The following is an 18,822-nucleotide window of genomic DNA, read 5'->3' as shown; positions in this document are numbered from 1 at the left end:
TCAGCTCAGAGTGTCCTCCGATACATCTGTTTTCCTCCTGTACTGCTTGACGTGAATTTCCTCGCTGTTGTACACTGGATGCAGTTCTCCTCTTGGAATCTCTTCCACACTGAAGTGAGGGTCCATGAGCTGTTCAACATCAAACATCAAACAATCTGGCTGAGGACTCTATCAACGTTCACTCAATAGCTGTGGATATGAGATCTTAGTTATGTCATGGAGTCTTACTGGCAATATAAACAACAAACAATCTACATGTATTTCTTCATCAGAAAGGACTGTGAACACTACTCGGGGGGGGGGGGGGGGGGGGGGCGGGGGAGGGAAATCAAGTGATGACTTGATATTGCTCAATGGATACAAATGAAGCTCACTGAAAGAAATAAGAATACTGTTTGTGCCATTATGGTGAGGATTGCAATCAGTTGCCCTTTTGGAATGCAAGCAAAGATGAACAAATGAGACTGTGTAAAAAGGCAAATAATTTGTAAAATCCCATATTATGCTTCACCTAATACAATGCTGTGCATGGCTAAGCGGTTCAAAGTTCAGTGATCACACAACACTTTTAAATGGGGAGATACAGTCAAGAAATCTGGCTTTGAATTAGAGAAAATTTGACTTATGAATTAAGGATAAGATCAGTATATAAAGAGAAGAGGACTTGAAAAGACTTTCAACTTTAATAGGCATTTGTGACTCTGCACCTCAAAACAAACAAAAAGTCGCCAGACATGAATTTTTAGTTAAGACCATATTCCGAAAGAGCAGACTTTAAGCTTTAAAATGATGTATAACTTAAATCAAATGGACTCTCCTAACCTATCTAAATATTGGAAAGAAAGCACAAACTCAGGAAAAGTGTGAACTGAGAAAAGAGGCTCTGAAGTACAGTGTCTATTCAAGCGCTTAATCCTTACCAAACCGTGCTGGCTGTGCAGTGAATGGGACAAAAAACAGGAAGTAAACCACCAGAGTAAAAACAATGAAGAGATTATCAGATTAAAGTGAAATTAAGCATGCCTCATTAACACATTCTGTCCATAATTAATGTCAACTTTCAAAGCAGTAGCCCTATCCTTTCAAAAGTTATTAGAGTTGAAAGTGAAGAGTGTGGACAAGGTTTTTCAGAAATGAAAAAGGGATTCTAAAGACACACCTAATCACACTATTCTACCAAAAATGTTCGAGATAAACTGCTAAAAAAACACACTTTCCTGCCCGTTTTATGATACCAAATTTTTGCATAATGTAGAAGAAGACCCGCTCTTTCAGAAAATATGAAAAAGTCAAGTTCGGCTAGGTTGACCCATTTCACTTATTTTCAGTCCTCACGCAAAATCAGTGTGTGCGACTTTATGTTCGTTTTGAGGTGCACGGTCACATTTATTCTCCTTATGCAGGTCGACTTGAGCATGGTTGACTGAAGTTGGAGTTACTCAAGTGCTACAGAAAAATGTCTGCAAGAAAAGAGACTGAAAAACAAGTCTTACCTGATCAAAGAGCCTGTGGGCTTCAGCATTTTGTCCTATTGTCCTTTCCTCATAGCAGCATATAATCTGCCCTCCTTGGTTAGTCAGATCCACCAGAGTCTTGACCAGGGGACCAACAGACTGTTAGTGTCAAAGTTCAAAGTGTAAAGGTTATGATCACACATCTCCCCTCTCCAATCTATTCCACTTGTGTGAGACACGTTGATACGATGAAAACTACTATGGCAAGATTACATCAGAAAAGATATTTGCGAAGAATGAAGAACACTCAGCTTTTCCATGCCTGTGATAACAGGACCCCTAGAAGTTGAAAAAGCTTGTTGAGTGTGTTTGAGTGAGAAAGATCCATGTGGCGTGGGTCCCACACCTAATTCATGTAAACTGTGTCAGACTTGGTAAGTCTGCCACCTCCTTTGAATGCTCACAAAGACAAAGAAACATTACCTGATAATATTCATATAATATTCAACTAACATAAAGTTGACTTTATATCTCTCTTGATATGTGTAATGCAGTCATATCTTATGGGAACTCTAATGTAAATGCATATAGGATGTGGGCAAACAGCAATATAACATCCGTTACTGATATGTTTCCAGTAAAATTTCATTCAAATGATTAAATGCCTTCTTACTTCCAATGTTTATATATGCGATAACTTAGTTGTAGACCCACTGTCATTTTAAACTCATTCCAACCCTGTAGGGTCATTAGATTATGTAGGAAAGTTACTTCTCATGTAATGTTCATGTTCTTTCTTTGCAACACTAGTTCCCATACAATATATTTTGAAACACTGAAAATGACATAAATAAGACTGAACAATTTTCCATCTTTGACTTAATGCTAGAAAGATGTTTGAACCATACATTCAGGCATATTAATGTGATATATTTAATTAACTATGAATATTTCTGGAACTTCCGGGATGTCATGATTTCTGTATTTGTTGGTTTTATATTTTGTTTTCTCCAAGAGCCTAGAGGGGGGTCGAAAGAGTCGATAAAATTCCACAAATAAATGTCTACAAATTCTAGATGTATAAGTCAGGAGATATTTAACGGGGCATTGCTTCCATTACCTCTGGGTAGTAAACACAATCTGACATCAGAATCAGGTCTGGGCTGGGCAGGAAGTCTGCTACATCATCTCCCCTGCAGACGATGGTAGAAAACATTATGAATTAATTTGAAGGATGGTATAGCATACTGTGAATAGCACAAGAAAGAGGATAGAGTGAAGATAGCAAATGAAATATCGACAAAATTTAGAGCAAAAACGGTTATATGATTTCAAAACTGAAATTAGATGTCGATAACCTCATCACTTGTTGCACCACACAATCATTGTTATCAAATGTTATAGTGAATTCAGTCTCCTGTTAGTTCAAAGGTTAATGTTGTTCTAAGAAGAAGAAACAAAGAAAATGTCCTCTGCTGTTACCTTAATGCATATGATATGAAACATGAGTAAAGTTTTAAAAATATGCTATGCAATGCATCATTTTTGTAATATTTGTTTGTCTGTCTGTCTGTCTGTATGACTATCTGTTTGTGTGTTAGGTAAGGATAAGCAAGCAGCCAAATGAGACTTACAAGTTTGCATGCCACACAGGTAAAAAACAAAAACAAAAAAACAGTCCCTGTATGATAATTTTCTGACTTGATATAAACTGGGCAAGAAGAGAAGAAAAGGAAGACGGAGGAAAAGATTTGTTTAAAAAAGAAATAAAGGGAAAAGACAGCCAAAGAATGTATAAACCCTTCATAAAGTTACCCTCCCCTCCCCAAAACCAGCCCTGGTGCCCTGTTGCATAAAACCCTTACCGCTGGACTTACCGCTCCTTTCTAGCGGTAAGTGTTCAAATTAGTGGTAAAGCTTGAAATCCTTGATGCTGATTGGCTGTGACGCCTAATTTTGACGGTAGTTACCATTGAAATTCAACGGTAAGTTTTATGCAACGGGCCACAGAGGACTCTTCTATCTTGTATCACATCTAGGCTTACATGTAGACTGTATCTACAGTCTATTAGCAGTTATTCAAAACAAACTGATCTGTTATTACCATTTCAGAACTCTGGCCTTAGCAGATCCACTCAGTGCACTCTCATTGGTCTGAATGTTCATCTCCATCAGTGGCAGAAAGTCTGGAAGGTCTGTCAAGATGACATCAGCACTGTGGCAAGAAAGTAATATTGTAGTGTACAACAAGTACAAACAATAATTATACAAGAAACAAGTTAAGGAAAGGAGAATACAGTGCACTCCCATTATAACGAAATGCTCAGGACCGGCAGTTTTCTTTTGTTATAACGAAATTTCGTTATAACTGAACAAATACAATACAGGTGTATATGTGACAGTGCACCTCAAAACAAACAAAAAGTCGCCAGACATGAATTTTAAGTTAAGATCATATTCTGAAAGAGCAGACCTTAAGCTTTAAAATGATGCATAACTCAAATCAAATGGACTCTCCTAACCTATCTAAATATTGGAAAGAAAGCACAAACTCAGGAAAAGTGTGAACCGAGAAAAGAGGCTCTGAAGTACAGTGTCTATTCAAGCGCTTAATCTTTACCAAACCGTGCTGGCTGTGCAATGAATGGGACAAAAAACAGGAAGTAAACCACCAGAGTAACAACAATGAAAGGATTATCAGATTAAACTGAAATTAAGCATGCCTCATTAACACATTCTGTTCATAATTAATGCCAACTTTCAAAGCAGTAGCACTATCCTTTCAAAAGTTATTAGAGTCGAAGGTGAAGAGTGTGGACAAGGTTTTTCAGAAATGAAAAGGGATTCTAAAGACACACCTAATGACACTATTCTACAAAAAATGTTCGAGATAAACTGCAAAAAAACACACTTTCCTGCCCGTTTTATGATCCCAAATTTTAGCATAATGTAAAAGAAGACCCGCTCTTTCAGAAAATATGAAAAAGTCAAGTTCGGCTAGGTTTACCTATTTCACTTATTTTCAGTCCTCACGCAAAATCAGTGTGTGCGACTTTATGTTCGTTTTGAGGTGCACGGTCACATATAACAAAAACAAGGAAACCACCCATATTATATCATATTCTGTTTGTTGAATACTCATCTTACACTATGCAGCTATGTGAAATGGGATGGTACACTGTTCCTTTTAAATTCTGTTTGGATATTACATTTATAAAGAGAGCATAAAATTGACGGAAACTGTGCGTGACATACAGAGGGAACACACCGTGATGTGAAGCGTTCGTCCATGCTTGTTCCGCTATATACACTGTATTTTCGAAAGTGATCTGCATTTCGTTATAACAGAGCACATTTCTTTTGTTTTTCTTTGTCCGTGGGGCTCGGAAAAGACTTCGTTACAACGAAAATTTTGCTATAACCGTGTTCATTATAAGCCAATTTTGTACCATAGCAGACATTAATGTCAATAATTTTGGGACCAGAAGTTTTACTTCGTTATAACGAAATTTCGTTATAACCGTGTTCGTTGTAACGGGAGTGCACTATACCCTGACATGATAGTTACTAGCAGCGTGAACCTAATCATTGATTCAATCTGAAAAGACAACATGATGAATATTTACAAGTAGTAGTATCAGACATTATACTGCCAACCACAATATAGCAGCTAAAAAGAAAACAAATGAAAAACGAGAAAAAAAACCTTTTGGTTTGGAGCAATCAATACTAACATTTAATAGTATTATTAAACCGCACACCCAGCGACCCCAACCCGTACTGGTCACAGCGCCCCACGCCAGGATTAGTATAAGGGGTGCTGTTCGTTATTCCGAATAAGGTTCGCTATTCCGAAAGTTCGTTATTCCGAAGGGTCGTTAATCCGAAACACACAAATTCCCTATACCTACAGGTTCATTAATCCGAAAATGAAAAACGGTTCGTTAATCCGAACATTGGTGGCACTATTCCGAAGGTTCCTTATTCCGAAGATTTCTTAATCCGAAAATAACATTCAGAACAATGAGCCTTCGGAATAACGAACCTTCGGCTTCGGAATAACAAGCTACTAGCTGTAACCAGTATAAGTGTAGAACTATTACAGCATTTAGATTGACATTCCCTGCCCGGAACGCCGGAAGTATAAGAAGGAATGATGTAACTTAAAGGGATACAATGTAGTACAGTTTTGGTTGAGATGAGAATTTGGGCTTTTAAAGTTTTGCAAGATACCAGAAAACACTTATGATATAGCACAGAGCATACCATTTTAAGAGCATTTCAAAGTTTATTCGATGAAAATCGGGTTTGGAATAACTGAAACATCCAAAAACAAAATAAAACAAAGCGATCGTTCCAAAGTGTGGGTCCCACACTTTATTAGAATCGCTCTTTTTTGGATATCTCAGTCATTTCAAAACCAATTTTTATCAAATAAACGTTGAATTCCTCATAGAATTGCATGCTCTTTCATATTTCGTATGAGATTTCTTATTTTCTCACCTAAAAATGTTAGAAACCTGAAATTAGGTCTCAACCAGTGCTGTACAGTCCCTTTAAAGCATAATATTCCTTAAGGGTGTGCATTATATCAGTCCGGGAAACCCGCTCATGAGGACCGCTCCCGCGTACGAGGACTGCCCCGCCTCATGAGGCCACCTAGTCACTTCTTATTCATCACATCTGACGTATAAATTGTCACAACTTTGCACGGTGATTTTTTTGTTACACACACATGTCCACTATTCATCATGGATAGTGGACATGTGTGTGTACCAACAAAAAATCACCGTGCAAAGTTGCGACAATTTATAAGTCAGATGTGAGATGAATAAGAAGTGAATAGGGGGCCTCATGAGGCGTTCCCCACCCCACCCCACCCCCCCCCCCCCCCCCCCGGGCCGCGTGTTTTTTTTTTAGACGGCGCAGATTGGGGACCCTAAAATCTATTGAGGACCCTATCCCTAAACCTAACCCTAATCCTAACCCTAACCATCAAACCCTAACCCTAACCCTAACCCCAACCCTAACCCTAACCCTAACCAAAAACCCTAAACCAATGTTTTTCCCCATAGGTTTAACACGCGCCATGCCCAATCTGTGCCGTCTTAAAAAAAAAAAAAACGCCCCCGGGCCTCATGAGGCATGGGGGCGGTCCTCATGAGGCGAGGCAGTCCTCGTACACGGGAGCGGTCCTCATGAGCGGGTTTCCCGGACTGATATCATGCAAGCTATAGTGAGCCTGCACTCACATCATCATTATGGCCCAAAACGTTTGGCCCAGTCGAAGCAAATTTGTTTCCGTGCGCACTTGTTACGCGTCGCATGCTAAATGGTAGTAAATGTGGCCTAACACTTGTTGGTGCATGGCATAATATCACGACTTTTGTACTTACCCTAGACGACAAGCAACTAAGCCTGTTGCACCTGTCCCGGCTCCAAGCTCCAGCAATCGCTTCTTCGTCAGTTCGCCGCCATATCGTCGTCTGAAACCGCTGGTTTCTAGATACTTCGCTAAAACAAGAGCAGCATCCCAAACGACACAACCAACATCCCCGATGAAACTTTGCTTGATCGTGAGAATCGTCTCGTCTTCACACTCTATTTCGCGGTCGAAAAGATTACCAGCATCCATGCTCTTCGTGCAAGCGGGTACTAGCTAGGCGCAGCAGCAGCAGTAGTGCGGGACGCGACTGGACACGGTGCGGCGGGCGGGGCGGAGGCGGCGTGCAGATTCACATTGGTAGCTGTAGAATCCCTAGTGTTCAGCTGAATGAAATCTCCATCATGCCCTGTACGCAGCCAGCTTTCGGGACTTCCCCTCGATACAGTGAGGGCGCGCGTTGACAACAAAGGTTACGAAGTGGCCATGATAATAATAATAATAATGATAATAATAATACTAAGATACACTGTAATAACTATTATTATTATTAGTAGTAGTAGTAGTAGTAGTAGTAGTAGTAGTAGTATCATTATTATTATTATTATTATTATTATTATTATTATTATTATTATTATTATTATTATTATCATCATCACCATTACAACAAAAAGAGGAAAAATGATAGTAATCTATGATAATGATAAATAGTAATATTGGTAAAAGGGTGGCCAATCACAAGTATTTTTTGCTGTGTTTTCTTTGCAAATCACTTCTTTGCATTTTTTTTTTATTATCTTGAGCTAATTTGTATTCCTGTTTTGATTTTCTTTAATTATTATGAGGAAACAATGTCCTAGATAACATTTGGACGTTTTCTCAATGTTCTTGAAATGTTCCAAGTTCGTTATTTGGATGTTTTGTCGAAACGTTTTCAGAACGTCTTTTTGTGGAAGGCTTTCAACGTATTTAAAATGTTTCAATGGATGTTATAAAAACGTTTTTTAAACGTTTAGAAAAACAATAATGAAAAACTTTCGGAATTTTTTAAGGACCTGCAGAAAACCTTGTGGACGTTGTAGACGTCAGTAAAACCTTATCGTTCTGTGGATGTTCTGCGGACGTAAAAAAAAACAAAACAAAACAAAAAAAAAACAAACAAAAAAAACACCTTTGAAAACCGTCTAGAATGTTTAAAAAAGTTTTAAGAACGTCTAAAAAAATCTTATTACCTGTTCCATAACGTTTAGAGAACCTTTCATATATCCGTCTAGAACATCCAGAAAACCTTTTACGAACGTCTAATGTTTATTTTCTACTGGGTATCTAAAAACAATATACAGTTACAGCATGAGATTATACAGGCACAATCTGGGATTAATGTAGGCCTACCCTAATCCTAACCTGTTCCTTCCTACCACCTATATCTATGTTACATCCTGTTCCCATTATTCCTACTGATGAATCTGTATCACATTCTTTTATGCAAGTATACCAGCCAAATGTTGTAATGTATGAAGACATTGTTACTAAAAATTAGATCGCACACACCGCCTGCATCTATGTACAGTGCACTCCCGTTACAACGAACACGGTTATAACGAAATTTCGTTATAACGAAGTGAATCTTCTGGTCCCAAAATTATCACCATTAAAGTCTATGGTGCAAAATTCGCTTATAACGAACACGGTTATAACGAAATTTCCGTTATAACGAAGTCTTTTCCGAGCGCCACAGACAAAGAAAAACAAAAGAAATGTGCTCCGTTATAACGAAATGCGAATTGCTTTCGAAAATACGTAGCGGAACAAGCATTTATATAGTGTCTCTGCATGGGTGAACGCTTCACACCACTGTGTGTTCGCTCCTTGTGTCATGCACAGTTTCTGAGGGGAACTTGCGTTTATTATTGTAATACAGCTATCCCATCACATTTCACATAGCTTTCCAGTGTATGATGATCGAGTATTCAGCAAACAGAATGTGATATATATACGTGGTTTCCTTGTTTTCGTTATATATTGTATTTGTTTGGTTATAACGAAATTTCGTTACAACGAAAGAAAACTGCCGGTCCCGAGCATTTCGTTATAACGGGAGTGCACTGTATTCATCTTATGAAAAACTAATTAAACTGCAACATTTATTTAAAAAAACAAACAATCAAAGGGCATGATTTTCAAAAATGTCTCTTTGAGAAGCTTTATAACCCTTTAATGTGCAATTTCCCATATGATGTTGGGGCAAATATCATCAAAAACACATTTATGATGTTACAAACTCAAATACAGTAAATATTATGACCGCTCTATAATTATACCCGCTCTGCAACCCGCTCTGATCCTGACACTTTGGCGCCCTCTATGTTTATTGTTGTACAACGAATACACATCATCAGCTGTTCATGACACATTTCATAACAAACGAATCCAAAGTCTATAAAGACTGAGTGAGAGCAGACTATCATTCTGTCGGTAAGGCAAGCTATTTACTTGTGAAATTGCTAATGCATTGCCAATATGTGATGTGAGTCCTAACTCATCCTAACCACGACGTTTCTCTTAGAATAACGTTAGAATTAGAGCTGTCTGCTTAACTTCATGAAGGAGGCAGCAGGAGGCGTGTCCACTCTCGCAAACAAAGCCCTTTGATTTCCACCCAATAAAAATTCATAGTCCCACATATTGCGATCAGTGTCCTCGTAGCTCTACCCGTTTCCTGTTCAGACGGTCGACGGGCAAGTTTGAGTTTTCAGTTTATTTGGTGCCGTTTATTTTATTTCACCACGGGTCACTTACCTCAGCCGATGGCTGTTCTTTTGTGAGTCTGTGAGGTACAATGTATGTCCGTGATGTTACAGCCAAGAAAAGTCTCACTTAAACGTAAAGCTTTATACATGCGGCTTTCTGTTTCTGTTTCAATTCTGTTCAGTGACAGTGTTTCAGTTCTGGTTCCGTCGGTATACTCAGAATTAACTGTACTCCACCAACGTTCTGATGTTCTCGATGTAAAAAAAAAAAAAAAAAAAAAAAAAAAAATAGCACATGCGTTCATTGTATCTGTTTTATAAGATTCTGTCAATTTCTAGCAGTAACATCAGTCCGGGAAACCTGCTTGCTCATGAGGCCTGAGGGGGGCTCGGCCAACATCCCTCCTCCTCCTGAGCCTTGCATGGCCCCGCGGCACATAGGGAAAGGCGTCATTCAGTGCTTTCTGTCGTTCTGCGCTACATTCGGTTTGCCAATTTGGCGACACTATTGTGTGTGCGTGGGGAGCTCATGAAGTCATGTAGGCCCATGTACAATGTTAACTGCGACAGCCGCCACACGCAGCCTGTCGCAGTTGGTGGGGAGCTCATGAAGTCATGTAGGCCTATGTACAATGTTAACTGCGACAGCCGCCACACGCAGCCTGGCGGCGCGGTCTCCGGGGCTAGTACAATGTATGAATGAGGCCCTTAGGACAGTATGCTCATTAGACATGAGGCTCCCTGTTCACTTTGAATATTACCCGTCGACCTGTCTCACATCTGACATATAAATTGTCACATGTCTATCTGTCTGTCTTTCTCCCCCTTCCCATTCTTTTCTAATGGATGCATAATTCATGTATGACAGGGACTGTACAATACGGTACTGGTTGAGGTGAGGATTCAGGTTTATTACATTTCCAAGTGAGATAATTAGAAACCTAGTCTGTCTTACAATATGAGTGAGCATGTAATTTTAAGAAGGATTCAATGCTTATTTGATGAAAATTAGTTTTCAAATGGCTGAGATATGCAAAAAGTGAAAATGATAAAAGGCGACAGGCCATGCCTTATATTAGGATCTCACTGTTTCACCTTGTTTTTGTTCTAAGCCCTTTCAAAACCAATTTTCATCAAATAAACTTTTGATTCCTCTAAGAATTACATGCTCTTTGACATCTCATAGAGTAGTTTCTGAATATCTCGCAAAACGTTAAAAGCTTAATCCTCACCTCAACCAGAACTGTACAGTCCTTTTAAGTTATTTTATGTTAAAGGACAAATCCACCTTCATAGACATGTGGATTGAGTAAATGCAGCAATATTAGTAAAAAGCATCAGTGAGAGTTTGGGGAAAATCGAACAATCCCTTCAAAAGTTCATGCATTTTTAAAGTTTCTGCTCAGTCACTGCTGGATGAGAAGACTACTAGAGCTTGTGATGTCACATATGTAGAAAGATATGAAGAAAATAAAGAAAATTCAGCATAATATATTTTCACTTCTTGCAGTCCGTTGAGGACGAGTCCCGAGTGTACTTGGGCAAGGGTCTATGTGAAATGTGTGTTGTAGGCAATTCAGTCCGTCCTCAACTGGTTAGAAGAAAACTTGACTTGCCTCTTTCAGAAGGCAGGAGAAATTATATTTAATACTCTTAACATATGTCAGTGACAAGTTGAAGAAATGTAGGTCCTACAATTTAAAAAAAAAATTGTGAAATTCTCTTGATATTTTCTTTTTTATATCATTCTACTTATGTGACATCATACACTTTAGTAGTTTTTTCATCCAGCAGTGACCATGCAGATACTTTAAAAATGCATAACTTTTGAAGATATTGTCTGATTTTCCCCAAACTTTTGCTGATGTGTTCTACCAATATTTCTGCATTCACTCAATCCACAGGTATATGAAAGTGGACTTGTCCTTTCTGGCATGCAACGTATTTTGTACTCTTTACAATGTATCAACTCAAGTGCATATGCGTATTTGATGTTTCTGTTCTTTACAGGAAGTGAAAAATCGACTACAATAGTTTCATCCAGAGACTGGCCTGCGGTTAAATGATTTCATGATGGACTGCTTCCGTGGCCAACCCCAGGTGGTCCTCCGACCAGGTTCTATCCAGGCCCAGGGCTTTCAGTCCCTTGGAGAGCAGGAGGCCCGCCCTGTCAGGATAAAGCAGTCTCGTCCCCTCCCCCCATGGCTCTGGTACATCATTGCCAAATCCCTCGGTATCAAAACACACCCGAAGGACAGGCCCATATTTGCCCTGTTCCTATACCTTCTCACTCTCTTGAGCACTGTAGGCTACGTCATTGCCAGCACGTGGTACACTGTCAGCGACATCGTCTCGCAGAATACAACATTTGATTCGCTCAACGGCACTGTCAATATCCTGATGGCGCTCATGTTCTGCTCAGTGACTGTCTACGCAAACAACCTTGCCTTCCGACTCTTCACCAACCGCCTGTTTGTGCAGAGCGTTCGCCTTCACACCAAGACCTTTCTGAAGATGAATTCCGCTGTTGTGATAGGCTTCCTTGGACTGACCTTTATTGGTCTGTACAACTATGAGAACAGGCACCTTTTCCATGACGACACATGTCACTCAGTCGCCATTTCACCCTGGATCTGCTTCATTCAGTACCCTTGTCTAGTGGGTTTAACTGCATTTTCTTTCCTCTGGAACATGCTGGTGGCTGTGGCTTGTCTTTCTGTGTGCCGCACCCACACAATCAGTGAGTACATTTGTTTCATAGTACCTTTTTTTTTTAATGTCAAAATCTCAGTCTTCAAAACTCTCTGTAGAATTCAAATGAGATTTAGAATGCAGTCATTGCTTATTACATGAACCGTACAAGTACCGGTATATTGGTCTGCCATTTTGAATTAGCAGGTTGAAGACTGCTGTGATATCTAATTACTCCTTGAGTATAATACTGGTTCACGCATTGTTTTGTTTTGTTTTGTTTTGTTTTGTTTACTTTTTGTTGTCATTATGATTGTAAATGTTAACATTAGAAATGTTGTATATCAGTTTTATTATTTTGACACATAAACCACAATAAAAGATGACTTCAAAATTTTGAGAGATGTACAATTTGTACTGTTTACTACAGCAGAATTACACACTACCATAATTAATTTTGCTCACATCTTAAAGGATACACAGAGAACGCAAATTTATTTCATGTAGAAAGTCTGGGTGGACAGCAAGCTATCAGAATTACGCTCACTTTTCTCTAGGTGTTCGCCACTTTCTCTTGGAGCTTGACGAGGATGCGATGATCTGCCACATCAGTAACTACCACCGGCATCGCACCAGACGGCATCCTACCATCAGCATCGCTGAGGATCAGGTGGACGGGACTGCCAGTGCCATCCTCAACGACAGCCTTGGTGCGGCCAGGCACCAACAGATTGCCCCTTCACCCACATCTGAAGAAGTCATGCAAAGTCTTGAAGGTACACTGCCAGAAATATAGATATTGAAGTGATATACTTTGTGTGTCTTCCATACAAGGTTAATGATTTTGAGTTGAAAGATAGAAATTGTTTAAAATACAAGAAGAAGTAAAGTATATTTCAACAGGATCAAATGTTTGTCCTCTTTGACTTTTAATCACTGATTGCCAAATATAGCATCTTCAGAGAATTTTGAGGCAGCAGTGTACTATGGTTAGCTACATACAGTGCACTCCCATTATAACGAACACAGTTATAACAAAAATTGGTTACAACAGAGTAAAAATTCATGTCCCAACATTATTCGTTCTATATCTTTTCATTGTTTATTTGTTCAGTTATAATATATTTCGATATAGTGAAAGAAAACTGCTGGTCCTGAGGATTGTGTTATAATGGGAGTCCACTGTATATGACTCTGCTTCACTAAAAGCCACTGAAAAGTCACCAGATAAGATATATTTTATGTGGAATAATTTCATGATCTGAAAGGGTAGATTCTGCACTTAACTACCTCCGCCAAGGAGGAGGTTATTTTTGTTACCATTGGTTTGTTTGTCCATGTGCAAAAGTTAACAGATTTGGATGAAACTTACAGGAAAGGTTGAGAATGACACAAGTAACAAATGATTTTAGTGATCTGAGAATTTTGGGGGAATTCATGATTTTTGATATTTTGACAGGTAGGGTCAATGAACTTGGGAGTTCAAGCTGCGCATTTTTGAGGTTTTTAAATGCGCACTAAAGTGCATGCTCTTGTTTCTGCCAGGGCGAGGCGCGCCGCGCAGCTGAGGGTTTATGATGTACCAAAGGCTTCTATATAATATTGGAAAATCAGGCGATTTTCAGCATGTATACCTGTGGGTGGAAATCACTGCTCTCTATGGAAGAGCCCAAAGAGCTCTTCCCCAGTGATGGAGAGGAGACAAATCTCTTTGGGAAGAGCAAGATCACCGGTGGAAAGTAGCTGCGTGGTGGAGGTCTGCGCTCTCAGAGTGCTTTTCTAGTTCATCACTGTAATGATGTGTAACTTGGAATAATTGAATGCACCAAGCCAACTGTTAAGAAATGGAGTGATGAAAAAAAAAAACATTTAGCAATTCTCCCACAAAAAAAAAGAAACTTTAAAGTCATGTTCTTATTCAAATGCACTGAGTCTAACTTTTGTGTAGAATAAACAGATAGTCACCATAGGCCACCATTATGAAGTAATTACTAGATAGACATAACACTTGGTATGTTTCCTCATCAACAATTTTTAGTTTGGATTGTTCCAAGTATCAAAACTGCATTTGACCTCCCAAACTTCCCTCTCCTCATCCCACATATCACCATTACTCACTGTAAGATTGATGCTCCACATACATGATGTATGGTTCCTGATGAAGTGTGTGCAAACTTACACTACTGCACTTCCCTCTTGTGACAATTCTTCTAATCTATTATGCTCTGCCATTCACAGCTCCTTCTTGTCTCCATTAGCTCATTACACCATATCGATAGACACCCTCCTAACAGCTGAGATCTTATGATCAGGCTCTGGCCCTTTGACATCCTTACATACCCACTATTCATGGAGAAACTGCATTTTCTCAGTTGCATGTCTCCAACCTTGAGAACTATCCCACACCCACTTCCTAGAAACCTTTCCACAAACTCTGATGTTCAGTTGAATAGAATACATCAATGATGGGGGAATTTCCCTATGCATACCATGTATGAAATGTGAATTGAGCAAATGCTGGAAGATTGGTGATGCACTTAGTAAAAGTTTGAGAAAGAATACTCGTAGACAATTTACTCAAAAGTTGTGATATTTCAAGTTTCGAAGTGATATGAAGTGTTAATGGATACGAAAGATGTAGTAGGGTATGAACACAAGTGAAAAGTTGTACTCAACATTGTTTTAATTTCCACTCAACACTGTCTAACCTCTATGTGCACAACAGGCTTCTCTGAAAGACATTCCATTGTAACCCTTTTCCAAATGTTTGCAGATGAGTGGGATATGAATGAGCATGAAAGAAGGCGCATATCCGTGTCTCGGCTGCATCATACCAGTGTTGGATTTGATTCTGTCGATGCTGATCATTCCAACCACGACGTCTGGGCTCATCTCCTCGCCTCAGGCTATGATGGCGGTAGACAAGGAAATAGCACAAATGTGAGATTCTGCAATTTTCATAATATATTTCTCTTCATGGATACAAATTTACATGTATGCGACCCTGCATCAGAAAACCAACAAAAAGTCACCAAACATGGATTTTTAGTTATTAAAGTGCATATTCTGAAGGACCAGACTCTAAGATTTAAAATGACCCATTGATTACTCAATTCAAATGGACTCCCCTACCCTAACTAAGTTTAAAAACACACACACACACTCATACTGGATAAGTGTGAACTGAGAAAAAAAAAAGGCTCTGAAGTACAGGGTCAAGTTGAGCACTTATCTTTAACAGGCCGTGCTAGCCATGTGATGAATTGGACAAAAACAGGATGTAGACCACCATACCAACAACAATGAGGGAAAACCACATTCTGTCCTGTTATCAATGCCAACATTCAAGGCAGTAGCATTTATCATTTCAAAAGCTATTAGAGCTGAAAGTGAAGAGTGTAAAGGATTTCTAACAAAAGAAAAGCAGCCTCTAAAGTAAGACATACCTAATCACACTATTCTTCTGAAAAGGGTTGTAGAAAAACTGCTGAAAACACACTTTCCCATTCATTTTATGATCCCAAACTTAAATATACTAGAAAACGAACAGCTCTTTCATAAAACATTATAAAATCAAGATTGATTCGGTTGCCCTGTTTCATCTTTTTTTGAGTCCTCTCATTAAATCAATTGATGTGACTTTTAGTTGGTTTTGTAATGGACTGTCACAATTATTAGAATTGAAGCTTATTCCACAAGTCCATAAGCCATCACAAACAACTTTTGAAAAACACCCAAACTCTAGGAGTTGATGCATCTGTGAAATATTTCCAGACCTACGTGCCAGAAAACCAAGAACCCACTAAAATTCTTTTTGGGCTTTGTGATGCAGTTTTTACAATCAGCTGGGTGTGGAAGTCATTTCCTCTCCCATCATAAACTTGCTCAGAAACTCTGTACTAAATTCCATCCTTTTGTGGTGTAGGAACATGTCCATAAATTTAATGTCAGCAAACATCAAGACTTCACAACACAATTGCACTTGAAGGCTTTAAAGTTTTCAGTGTGCCAATTGAGTAACATTACATTGATTTCTTTGTTACCACAAAAGAGAGAGAGCGAAAAAAAAAGTGTGAAATGGTTTAAAGCACTGTTGTAAAAATTGATGATGGATGCTGCACCATTCAATAGTTTAGTGACTACACCATTCCGCAATGGAGTGAGTAGATCACGAGTCACAAATGCAGAGGATCTAGTGCACAGCAAGATAACTTAAGAGCAAATCTATTCAAAGTAATAAATCAGTCATGTGATAAAAGGAGATTTAGAGTTTACCTTAGGACAAATCCTGGTAACACAGTGCAACTTGTCAGGTTTGAGGTTGATGTATTGCTGTGTCAAAGTCTAGTCCATTAAAGGACAAGTTCACCTTCATAGACATGTGGGTTGAGTGAATGCAGCAATATTAGTAGAACACATCAGTGAGAGTTTGAGCAAAATCGGACAATCCGTTAAAAAGTTATGAATTTTTGAAGTTTCTGCTCAGTCACGGCTAGATGAAAAGACTACTATAGCTTGTGATGTCACATGAGTACAACGATATAAAGAAAAAATAAAGAAAATTCAACATATTTCCATTTTTCTCGCATAACAAAAGAACACTCGACTTCTCTCTTTCAGAAGGCAGGGGGAATAATATTACCCTTAACATACGTCAAAAACAAGTCGAAGAAATGTGCACTTTATTCAAAAAGTAAAGTTTTGTGAAATTCTCTTTTTATTTTCCTTATATAGTTGTACGCATGTGACATCATACACTGTAGTAGTCTTCTCTTCCAGCAGTGACTGCGCAGATACTTAAAATATTCGTAACTTTTGAATGGATTGTCCAATTTTCCTCAAACTTTCACTGATGTGTTCTACTAATATTGCTGCATTCTCTCAATCCTTGTGTATATGAAGGTGGACTTGTCCTTTAATATCTGCAGGGTTTGTCCAAAAAAAAAAAAATGTTTGAAGCATGGAAATAACCTTAAGTTTGTATGATTACAGCGATGATGGCAAATCTATCTTGAAATAAGAATTTCTTAAATCTACGAATATTATGTGGATGGCTTACAATAGAATACTGTAAATCGACATACCGTATAAGATGTCACAGTGTATGCATTATCTTTCAACCCATTGAGGACGAGTCCTGAGTATACATGTACTCGGGCAAGTGCATTAAAGGGAAATGGGTATTGTAGTGAAATCTGTCCATCCTCAACGGTTTAAGAAAAGTCACACTCATATTTATCAATCTGTTAATATTTTGAGTGAATTGTGGCAGACATGCCAAATGACTGATTATAATCAAAATGAACATTTGGGTAGTGGATCCTGCAGGATCCTGCAAGGTATAATTTTGATGCAACGCCTAAACCTTATACATTATTTCATCATCATCCTAACTTCAGGCACGCAGTGAGTTTCAGTCCCGGATCGCCAATGCTGATGGTGTCAAAATCTTGGAAAACAAAGATATTCTGGAGAAGTACTGGAGACTACAGGTAAATTCTGCCATAGTGATTTGCTGGAATTGAGGTATTCCTATGATTAGTAATGATTAATAATGTATACAGTCAAATTTTGCTACAAAAACCACACACAGGACATATAAAATGTATATATTATAGTCATTTGTGGACATGTGATCTTATTAGACAAGTTTGGTGCAAAAATAATTTTGTAGTGATATTTGTAATGCTCCAATCAACATAATTACCACACTGCTACATACAGCTTATAAATACACAGGTCTTTAGAAAGTCATCAACATATATTTCTAAAAGAAGAGTAATGGATGATGCCTGTGACCTTTTGCACTGTATTATTAGAAATCTGACATCATTTACTTCTTGAAAATTCAAGATAGATTCTTATAATGAATTTAATTGGCATTCACATTGAAACTGTGTGTTTGGCATTAGTAAGCCTTTTTGTCACTCTTTCACTTTCATAAAATTGGCTGTGACTTTGTGTTTAGATGTTGTATTTGTTGTTTTTGTTTTTGCTCTATACTATTTTTAATATTATAAATTATCATTTATTATTTCATCTCAGTATGGCATCATGTAGGATCAACTATGTTGGCCTATGCATTGCCACTACAGCTGTACTGTATCTCTTGTTTGTTGTTTTTTTACTAAAGCACACATGTGACCTGTGCTGTGTATCATGTGATCGAGCTTAGTCGTGGTTATTTGTTTGCCTGTTTGTTTTTCATGTCTAAATTTGTCAAAAACAGAGTACAACCGTGTCCAATCTTCTTGTGAAACAGTTGAACAAAGATGTGCCAGAAAAACATACACTGAAAAAAAAAATGAACAAAGAAAGTATGGCAAAATAATCCGTGTTTCAGAAAGAATTCACTACATATTGTAAATCTCACTTGCTGAAGTTGATGGTTACAAGTGACCCAAGAAAGCATGCAAATATAGATGCGTGTATTAGTTGTCATAATGTGTCAGTGATAGCAGTGTATACAATCAGTCTGGTCTAGTTTCAATGGACATATTGTATGTGCGGTACTTCAGTAATTTTTACCTAGCCAAGGATGTAC

General features: G+C 38.4%; 2 protein-coding genes across 2 annotated transcripts in view; one reads left to right on the top strand and one right to left on the bottom strand.

The window, feature by feature from the left end:
- LOC139737024 (protein N-lysine methyltransferase METTL21D-like) lies at positions 1-7,089 on the bottom strand. The gene is made up of 5 exons (XM_071647703.1): positions 6,851-7,089; positions 3,559-3,669; positions 2,575-2,647; positions 1,494-1,613; positions 1-129 (listed from the first exon to the last, which is right to left on the bottom strand). The coding sequence occupies exons 1-5, from the start codon at positions 7,087-7,089 to the stop codon at positions 1-3; spliced, it is 672 nt and encodes a 223-aa protein (XP_071503804.1).
- Positions 7,090-9,277: 2,188 nt separating this feature from the next.
- The window catches only part of LOC139737025 (uncharacterized), a 28,058-nt gene continuing 18,513 nt past the window's right edge, over positions 9,278-18,822 (top strand). The window contains exons 1-5 of the mRNA XM_071647704.1: positions 9,278-9,312; positions 11,598-12,327; positions 12,836-13,054; positions 15,052-15,218; positions 17,678-17,770. Coding sequence (XP_071503805.1) covers positions 11,658-12,327; positions 12,836-13,054; positions 15,052-15,218; positions 17,678-17,770 — 1,149 coding nt within the window. The 5' untranslated portion in view covers positions 9,278-9,312; positions 11,598-11,657. The remainder of the gene's footprint in view (positions 9,313-11,597; positions 12,328-12,835; positions 13,055-15,051; positions 15,219-17,677; positions 17,771-18,822) is intronic.

This window comes from Diadema antillarum, unplaced genomic scaffold (genome assembly GCF_040938485.1).
Source record: "Diadema antillarum isolate AM-2024a unplaced genomic scaffold, OU_Dant_1.0 seq00000675_RagTag, whole genome shotgun sequence".
In the NCBI taxonomy this organism is placed as follows: Eukaryota; Metazoa; Echinodermata; class Echinoidea; order Diadematoida; family Diadematidae; genus Diadema; species Diadema antillarum.
This window is presented reverse-complemented; position numbering and strand designations above follow the sequence as displayed.

Coding starts and splice junctions, on each gene's coding strand:
- LOC139737024 (XM_071647703.1), bottom strand. CDS start 7,089: ATGGATGCTGGTAATCTTTTCGACCGCGAAATAGAGTGTGAAGACGAG. Junction 3,670..6,850: donor TTAGTTGCTTGTCGTCTAGG/GTAAGTACAAAA, acceptor TTCTTGCCACAG/TGCTGATGTCATCTTGACAG. Junction 130..1,493: donor CCCACAGGCTCTTTGATCAG/GTAAGACTTGTT, acceptor GATGTTGAACAG/CTCATGGACCCTCACTTCAG.